General features: G+C 43.1%; 1 protein-coding gene across 4 annotated transcripts in view; it reads left to right on the top strand.

The window, feature by feature from the left end:
* Nucleotides 1–701: 701 nt before the first annotated feature.
* The window catches only part of SEC24B (SEC24 homolog B, COPII coat complex component), a 113,718-nt gene continuing 104,371 nt past the window's right edge, over nucleotides 702–10,048 (top strand). For 3 of the 4 annotated variants that reach the window (XR_005197065.1, XR_005197068.1, XM_017509375.2), the window contains exon 1: nucleotides 702–892. Coding sequence is in view for 1 of the 4 variants with exons in the window: in XM_017509375.2 (XP_017364864.2) it covers nucleotides 766–892 (127 nt within the window). In the remaining 3 variants the exon portion in view is untranslated. The remainder of the gene's footprint in view (nucleotides 893–10,048) is intronic. The other variant, XR_005197067.1, reaches the window with a different exon arrangement.

Here is a 10,048-nt window from a genome sequence, read left to right on the forward strand (position 1 = left end):
AAGTTCTGAATAATTCAATTCTTATTAAGATTCTTGTGTTTATCAGAGAAATGTTTCCTCTTTCTTTGCCAAGAAATTATATATTCCCAACAGACATGCAGCTTGAATGCTATATTTCCTTTGGAATTAAGAAAGGGGAGGTGGAGAATCAAGAATTAAAAACCAAACCCAAGCCATTGTTCCTCTTCCAGGAAGGGTGCATGGTCAGTCGGATCTGGCGTTGCCCGAGCTCCGGACATCACCCCGCGCGGCTCTCAAGTTCCTCTCCCAGTAATGCCGGGCCCAGCCTCGCCGCAGCCGATCGGGCCTCCGCCCGAAGTGGGAACGGGCCACCCAGTCCCTTCACCCACCGAAGCCCGGGCCTCTCGCCTCAACACGAAGGCAGCTGGCCGGGCTGGAGCAGCCGTCGCGAGGCCGACACCGTGGCCGCGGAACCCCGGGCCCGCCTCTGGCCTGGGCCACCTGGCTCTGGCCTGCAGGGGGCGCTGCGGCGGCGCCGGCGCGTGCGGGGAACGACCCCAGGTTGAAGTACCGCGGCGTGGGGCGCGTGGGGCAAGGCGGAGCGACCCAGGATCGCCGCGGCCGCGGCGGCTGAGCGGCGGCTCTGGGGTCGCGGCGGAGCGTGGGCACCTAAGCCGCGGTCCCGGCGACTCCCTTGGTGACGCCAGGCGCGTTCCTTCCTCTTCCTCTCCCCTCTCCAGCCCCGCCTTCCCTTCCCTCCGCCCACCTCCCCGAAGCTGAGCCGCCGTCGCCAGCAGCGCCGTCATGTCGGCCCCCGCCGGGTCCCCTCACCCGGCCGCCAGCGCCCGGATCCCGCCCAAGTTCGGCGGAGCCGCCGCCTCAGGAGCCGCCGCGTCCGCGGGCCCGGGCTCCGCACCGCACCAGCAGAATGGTGAGGCGGGCGGCCCGGGCGGAGAGCGGGGCCTAGCACCGGTTGAGCGGCCTGCACGGCCACATCGGGGTGGGGCGGGCCAGGAAGGGCGTCGGGGGAGGGAAAGGGGCGCGGAGCGGAGGCCGCGGGGTCTAGGCTAGGCGCGGGTGGGGGCAGGGAAGGCGCGGCGCGGGGCGCGGGGCGCGGGGCGCGCGGGGGGGAGGGGGAGGGGCGCCCCTGGCGTGGGGGCGGGGGCCGGCCTGGGAAAGCTGGGGCCGGGGCTGTTTATGTAATGCGACCCCAGGCCAGAAACCGCTGGGAGCGACTAGAGGAGACCGAAAAGGGGGAGTCCAGGTAGTAAAACCCAGTTACCCAGCCTGGGCGCGGGCGAGTTGCCCCGAGCGACCCCTCGGCTGCGGGAGCGGGCCAGAGGCCGAGGCCGCAGAGTGCGTGGTCTGGGGAAGGCTGCTGCAGCCATCCAGCAGGGTGGCTTGTGCCCTTCCTGTCTCAGGAAAATTGCTTCGGTTCCTGAGGCCCAGCGAGCACGCTGCCTTGAGGAAACTTAAGTTTGCACTCAAGTTTGTAGACAAAAGGGTGTAAATATGCTACAGAAGTGTAACTGTAACCCTGACCCAGTTCGGCCTCGAGATCTGTCATTGCCGCTGTGGCTGCTGCTGGAGCGTTTGGAGTTTGCTTGTAGTGTTTGAAAGGGAGCAGGTGTAAACGGATTTAAACGAACATCTTTAGATCTGGGTGTTTTTCCTAGCTCCCCTTTCAGAGATGGAAAAACGTGCCGGCGTTGGCCCTGCTTTGAGGCAAGGCCTTCATACAGGCAGCAGCCAAATGCAGGGCGAAAGCCGCTTTGATTCTAAGGTCGTGGGCTTTAGCAGGCTGGAAAATGATCGTCTCTAGGATATGCATTTCCTAATGTTGAGATTTGGAATGTTCGCAGGTAGGGGCCAAGGGTGGGGGAATTCTTCTTATAGACTTGATAGTATGTCACATGAGAACTTTGGAAAGTAATTGAATTTAGAAAAATACCTCTGTCCTGTGTTGGTTCGAGAATGAAACTACATTAGTACTCTCCAAATGATTGACCTGTTTTTGTCTAATTTGCTAATGAACATCTACTGGACTTTATGAATTAGTTTAACCAACATCTGAGTTTTACAACTGATGGCTTTCAAACATGAAGTTTATCGTTTGTCCTGAGAATCAGAGGTTGATTTTTTTTCATAAGCAAATGTGATATTGGATCAGCTTTACCTATCAATAATACATGCTGTTCTCTCAGTAGTCATTGTTACTATAATGGCTTTTGAATATGACCAGTGTTATTGGTGTGGTACACCTGTTCTGAACAAATGTAAAAATATTACTTGTGAGCAGTTTTTGTCCTTGTAACCTTAATATAAGTTCTTGTTTTTGTATGTTTTTAAAATAGCTTTGTGAAGGAACTAGAACACAGTAATTTAGTGAAAGAGCCCAAGTCTTTTAAAACATTGTAGACCCATGTTTACCAGTGTTTCAAGGATTGTGTCATTTCTTGATTTTCTGAATATGCAGTTTTGAAAGTGGCAAATGTTTATTTCAGTCTTATAAATTTTGTGAACACTCAAAAATCCCAGGATATGTACTCAGCCAAATATAATCAGGATGTTAAAATCTGTAGGAACAAATCAATGTTTTGATGCCAAATATAGATGATGCCTGGGTTCTCCTGTTTATAATGCTTGAATTTCCTTTAATGTTGCAATAATCATTTCAACATTTATTGCCTGCTTACCAGTTGGGGACTCAAGGTTGGGGTAGCAGATGAGACAGAGTCCCTGCCTCTCTCCTAACTTGCCCTGTATTTGGTAATGTTTGAATTGATTCTGGCCTTGAGGGACTTGACATGTTGAAGTGGGAGGGAAAGGTTGACTCTAGGCAGAGGTTACAGTGTGAACTAAAGTTTGGAAATACGAAAGTGCAAGGCATGCTTGGAAAGTGGAAGCAGTCAGGAGGTGCAAGGGGTGCTGGGTGGCAAGAGAAGCTAAGGCATCGAAACTGAAAAGAACAGATTAAAAGGGGTCAGGTTGCATAAAAGCCTTAAATATTATGCTAGGAAATTTGAAAGTTAAGGTAAAATATAAGAACTAGGGTCAGGTAGAGACAAGGTCTCCCTACGTTTGCTGGGCCCCAGTGATCCTCATACCTCATCCTCCAGAGGGATTTTTTTTGTTTTTGTTTTTCTGGAAGGGATTAGTTTAAGTAGAGAAGCAATAAGATTAAATCTGTTTTTATTTTGTTTGCTAATCTTAAAAAAAAAGTTTGCTACATGGTATAAGCATCTAGTAAACAGTCGTTTGGGTTTCTCATTTATTTTTCAGCCCTACCTAAAGTAGTTAGCCTTTTAATGTATCTCTGTGGAATTCCAGACATGGTGAAAAGAAATAGGTCAGAAATATGAGCATAAAACAGACAGAATTGTAAAACTGGAATGATATGTAGAGGTCACTTACTTCAGTGTTGTGGTGTAATGTGAAATATATTTGGCCTTCGTCCTGGGTTCCTGTAACAGCTCTTAAAACCCTTACAATTTCAAGTGTCACTTGTTACTCATAAGGAGCCCCTTTTGATCACATTTGAGTTTATGCTAATTAGATGGACTCAGGATGGGTTTCCTAGACAGTCTCAGGCTGGAGCTGGTCATCAGAAAGACCAAGTGATTAGAGAGTTGGGACTTTCAGTCCTCACCCATAAACCCCTTTGAAGGGGAGTGGATAGGCTGGAGATGAAGCTTTATAAAAACTCTGGAACAGTAAGATTTGGTGACCTTCTGGATTGCTGAACATGTGGAGATGCTGGGAGGGTGGCGGCACCTGCACCCATCCTTTGCCTTGTATATCACTTTCATATAGCTGTTCATCTGTATCCTTTGTAATATCCTTTAGAATAAACAGTAAATGTAATAGTTTTCCTGAGTTCTGGGAGCCCTTTTACCAAAGTAATTGAACCTAAGGAGAGAGTAGTAGAAACTCCAGTTTATAGCCGGTTCCTCAGAAGTACAGATGGCAACCTGCTGCTTATGATACCTATGATAGACATCTGAAATGGTGAGCTGTCTCATGGAACTGAACCCGTCATCTGGGAAGTCTGAGTCTGACTTGAGGTAGGTAGTGTCAGAATTGAATTGGAATGGAGGACACCCAATTGGTGTCTGCTGGGGAAAAATAAAAACCCACATATCTAGTCACAGAAGTAGTCTGTGCAGAAGAAAGTAGAGTGAAAAAAGTTTTTGGGGTGTTTGTTTGTTTTAGAGACAGGGTGTCACTCTGCCACCCAGCCTGGAATCAGTGGCACAGTCATAGCTAGATGTAGCCTCAACTTCTTGGGCTCAAGTGATCCTCCTGTCTCAGCTTCCCAAGTAGCTAGGACTACAGGCTTGCATCTGGCTAATTATTTTTATTTTTATTTTTGTAGATACTGAGTTTCACCATGTTGCCCAGGCTGCTCTCAAACTCCTGGCCTCAAGCAATCCTCCTGCCAAGACCTACCAAAGTCTTGGGATTACAGGCATGAGCCACTGTGCAGGGCCATTTTTTCTTTTACAAGTGTTAGCAAACTGCAAAAGTTTTTTTTAAAAAGATTTGTTTTTCCAAAGGACATTGTGTATAGACCCCTGATACAGAAATCAGAAAAAAGCAGTGGTTGTCATTAAAATAGAATGTCAGTTAAAAAGCAGTGGTTGTCATTAAAATAGAATGTCAGTTGTTTTTAAGCACAGTCTGAAAAACATGCAGTTCAGTGCCCTAATTTTACAGATGAAATGAAAACTCAGAAAGGTTAAGTAGAGAGCTTTGTGAGGGTAGCAGTTTTTTCTGTCTCTTGTTCACGTTGTATGAGAGCCTAGAACAGTATAGGCAGGTTACAGGTATTCATTAGACATGTATTAAATGAAGTCCAGTTTGTTTCTCCTAATTCCAACTCTAGGTCTCTTTTTAAAAAAATTTATTTATTTTAGAGACAGAGTCTCACTCTCACCCAGGCTGGGGTACAGTGTTGCCGTCATAGGTCACTGCAACCTTGAACTCCAGGGTTCAAGCAGTCTTCCTGCCATGGCCTCCTGGGTAGCTGGGACTATAGGTGTGTGCCAGCATACCCAGCTAACTTTTTAAAAAATTGTAGAGACTGATCTCAAACTCCTGGCTTCAAGTGATCCTCCCACCTAGACCTCCCAAAATGCTGGGATTACAGGCATGAGCCACCATGCCCAGCCTAAAAATCTCTATTAACAGACTCTAATAAAATTCTTTTTAGAAGCTTTGACGTTGTTTGAGAAGGGTAAGCCAGAAAACCAAGTCTTCATGATCACTTTTACTTGTTTTCTTGGCATGACTGCTACCATGTTTCTTCCCCTTATTTGAAGATACAGCTTGACTTGATTGAGTCTGTAAAATCTTTCTCTTAAACTTCCTTCTTTGGTGTTGTATTTCTATCCTGCATTTTTGCTTGAGTGATGTATGGATTTTTAGAATTATTTGTATTTCCATACCAAGTATTAACTGAATATTTCTTACCTTTTACTCTGCCTTTTGGGATTCCTTCTAAAGCTGAGTTCTCAACATAGGAGGACTGAGTAAAATAATAACCTGGTAATGATCTTGTTGGGAGGTGGGGGGAGCTCAGATTTAATAATAAGCTACTGCTTTTTAATTTTATTTATTTTTATTTATTTTTATTTTTATTTTTTTTTTGAGACGGAGTTTCACTCATGTTACCCAGGCTGGAGTGCAATGGCGCGATCTCGGCTCACCGCAACCTCCGCCTCCTGGGTTCAGGCAATTCTCCTGCCTCAGCCTCCTGAGTAGCTGGGATTACAGGCACGCACCACCATGCCGAGCTAATTTTTTGTATTTTTAGTAGAGACGGGGTTTCACCATGTTGACCAGGATGGTCTCAATCTCTTGACCTCGTGATCCACCCGCCTCGGCCTCCCAAAGTGCTGGGATTACAGGCTTGAGCCACCGCGCCCGGCTGCTTTTTAATTTTACTTTTAGGAAGCAAATGGTCGTCATTTTCAAATGCAAGTGTATTTTAATTTTTCCATATGCCCTTTTCCAGAATGAAACTATGGTTTTATCACTTTAATTGTCAATAATACAAGAAAGGTGAGATAGTAATGGGAATTATTAGAATTCGCTATGGAAGATGTAAATAAATATACCATTTATACAGCAATACCATCAGGTCAGTCACAGGAAACCCTTCAACTTTGAGGGCACATAAAACATTTAAAATGATACAAATCTCTCTAGTATATCTCAAATAAGTTCCTTTTGATCAGAGCCGCATCAGTGTCTGAGGTTTCTGGTCTTCATTTATAGCTTACTAGAAGCATCAGGCCCTCTCATGAACATATCCCTATGGTATTAAAGTAACTATGTCTGAATACATAATTTCCTTCTAAGCTGATTAATAGATATCTCAAAGATCTTAAAGCATTCACTCCATATGTAAACAAGTGTCTTATATCTGGGTTTAATTTTTATTTTTTTATTGCCATATATGTTGCTTTAGTTGTTTGTAATGTGTTTTCATACTTCTGGAGACTGGAAATCCAAGATCACAGTACCACCATGGTCACATTTTGTTGAGGGCTCTCTTTCTGGCTTGCAACCAGATGCCTTACAGACAGTTTACAAATTTTGGAGAAATTATGCTGCTGATCCCAGGGCCAGAGTATGCAAAACTCCTGGGTCTCTGTGTGTGTGTGTGAGTGGCTGCTCTGCCAAGACTCCACACAGTCGTGTAACAGACCCAGGCCCTGGTGGCGTGGGCTCACGAGACCTCCCGCTCCGCCCAGGTTTCTGGGATTGTAGCAGTAATTTTGTAAGCCATATTTATTGCCACCACTAGTATTTCGTGTAACTGTCTCTTTCCAATTCATCTGTAATCCCTGAAGTATTTCATGCTAAAGGTATTAAGATAGAATAATTTTCTTTTCCTAGAAATGAGCCATCTTCATTGTCAACATTGTTGGAAAAGATCATGTTATATATATTCATCCCTGGAGAAGCCACTATTTCCAGTAGGCTAAGCATACTCACAGTTGTCCAGAAGATGGGGATTAGTGAAAAGGTTGCAAGGTTTGATACAGCCCAAATTTTTGTGGAGAAAATAACTTAACATGCTTTGGGGTATAATAATACATTTCTTACAGAGTTGTTGAGAGAATTACATTAAATGAGGTACTATTTTTATTTATTTATTTATTTATTTATTGAGACAGAGTATTGCTGTGTTGCCAGGCGCGAGGCTGGAGTGCAGTGGCGCGATCTCGGCTCGCTGCAACCTCTGCCTCCCGGGTTCAAGCAATTCTCCTGCCTCAGCCTCCCCAGTAGCTGGTATGAGGTACTGTTTTTAAAGTACTTAGCCCTAGAAGGGGCTTAGCAATGAGAGGCCCTCTCTTCCATTTTCTTCAGAACACCATTTTATAAATTCTTCAGATGGCAGAGCCACATGGGTTTTCTTCATCATGTGCCCAGTAGCAGCATGTAATAGGCACTCAGTTGAGTAACTGAACTTGGCTTCCTACTCATTATTGCCACTGACAAGAGTCTGTGTGTGCCAGCTCCCTTTCCCCCTTCTTTGTATTTAAGGCTTAATCACTATTTTAGTCTTCTGTTTATTTTATTCTGCTTTCCAGTCCTCCATCCCTTATTCTCACAAATCCATTATTGGAAGGTTTCTGCTAATAGGCCCTCTACCTTAGCTAGTTTGCTTAGGGAAAGGTAAGTTTAATGGGTTTTAAGTTTTCTAAAATTGTGTGCCAAAAGCCATTAGTAACAGGAACTGAAGAAAAGCAGGATGAAGTAGTGAAAGGGAGTGGTAAAATCATGTCTTGCCTAGCCAGTGGCCAAGTCTCAACTTGTTTGCCTTAGGATTTCTGATTAATGGGTATTATGAAATGAGCCTGGCTTTGGAACCAGCAATACCTGGCTTCTTTACTGCTTAGCAACCATTTGAATTTGTATGAATTAATGAGCTTTCATGGCCCTGTTCATTTGCCTGTAAAAGATGATAGTGATACTTCACAGAATTGTTTGAGAAGTTTTTCAGATTATATATAGAAAAGCAAGATATCTGGCATGTAGTAGATTCTGAATCAATATTGGTTTTCTTTTCTTTTCTTTTTTTTTTTTTTTTTTTTTTTTTTTTTTTTTTTTTGAGATAGGGCCTCACTTTGTTGCCCAGGCTTGAGTGCAGTGATACGATCACAGCTCACTGTAACCTTGACCTCTCCGGATTAAGGTGATTCTCCCACGTCAGCCTCGTGAATAGCTAGGACTGCAGATGCATGCTACCATGCCCTGCTAATTTTTGTAGAGGCAGAGTTTTGCCCTGTTGCCCAGGCTCAAGTGATTCTCCTACCTCAGCCTCCCAGAGTGCTGAGATTACAGGTGTGAGCCACTGTGTGTGGCCTGGTTTTCTTTTGGCCCCTTACTGATAGCATTCGTTGTGGTATCCAAGAAGGATAATTGATGTTGTAGCAGGAATAATCTATACTTAATGCAGTGAGATTTAGTCCAGTTGTTTACATAGCCTGTGTCTGTAGGCTCTGTCCACCAGCACTGACTGGAACAGTTACCTTTGTCCTCAAGTATATTTGTAGTTTATGGAATGTAGGAGAGAAAAAATACAAGAAAACATTTATCTCAGAGCTTAGGAAGCTGTATAACTGTTAGCCTTGCATGAGAAAGAATAATCTAGGATATACAGATGTGATCTGAGACGTCTCATTTTTGAAATCACCAAGGTTTTTAATTGTCTGTTTCCTTTGGGGTGTGTGGGTGTGCAAGCATGCACATTTTTTATGCTCATTAAAAATCTGTGTTTTTGGCATTGTTAATGATACTTTATTGGCAGGGAGAGTATATTAAAATATTCAGTAATTAGTACTGAGTATACTGACCACTAAATGGATACCAGCCTTCATACCAGAGCAGGCTCCTATAAGCTTCCAGCTGTGCCAGGCTTTAATCCTTCAGCTTCTGGATTATGAGAAGGTCTGGGGCTAGCATGGTGGGGTAAAGCAGGGGAATAGGACCACAACTATGACTCATTACCAACTGATTCAGAGTTATTTTAATATTTTCACAAAGATAATAGTTAAAATGCATACCTGGGTGCATACTGACTATTAGCCTACTTCTTGGTAATTAAGTGTTCAATGAATTCAGTGACTTAGATCTGATTCCACCTCTCAAAGTTAGTATGAATTTATCTTAGTAGGACAGAGGAGCTTGTACTTTGCTGACTTTGATGTTTGTATTCAGATAATGAAAACTGAAATCTGATTTTGATCTGACTGAAAAAAAAGTTGGAAGTTGATTCAGGAAAATACTAATGAAACAAATATTTTCGATATTAAAATATTCCTTTGGTGGGTAAGTGGAATAATCATGCTATTATGAAAATCTTAGAATTACTCAAATTAGAGACATGGTTTTTATTTTCTCCTTCATATTTTTCTTTTTAAATGATGTAGTATGGTAGAAATCGTGACTTATAATCTTATTTAGGTAACTCACTTTATGTTTCTGTTTTGCTGTATGTTTATATTACTTATCAATTTTGCACATTTATAGTAGAGTTGGTAACCTTTTTATGTAAAATGTTTTTTTTCCAATGAAATGACTGCTTTGTAATGTTGGAATAATCCTATTTTGATGCTTTATTTTCTTTGAAGTTTCCTTACCTTTAAATGTATGATAACATCTCTTAAGTGAGCTCTCAGCACCAGTTAGTTTTGTGGTATTTCCTTGCTCCATTCCCAGTGTCACATGCTCCCATTTTCCCTCAAAACCTTAATATCTTCTCTCCCCGCCTCCCTTTTCAATGACTCTTATTTTACTAAGAAATTGAAAGCAATCTGACAATCTGAAGATAATGTATTAATCTTCTGCCACCAAATCTATGTCTTCCTGCATATTATTATTCTTGCCTTATCTGAGACAAGTTCAGATTATTTGGGTACAGAATTCCATTCTCTCTCTTTTAAGAATTTTGTCCCTCTGAGTATCTCTTTTACCATCAATTTTGACCTTAAACACCTGAACCTTATTTTGTGCATTGCATATGTAATCTTGACAGTTATGTATAACTTTTTTTTTTCTTTTTTTTTTTTTTTTT

The sequence above is a fragment of the Cebus imitator genome, unplaced genomic scaffold (assembly GCF_001604975.1).
Source record: "Cebus imitator isolate Cc_AM_T3 unplaced genomic scaffold, Cebus_imitator-1.0 Scaffold17, whole genome shotgun sequence".
Lineage (NCBI taxonomy): Eukaryota > Metazoa > Chordata > Mammalia > Primates > Cebidae > Cebus > Cebus imitator.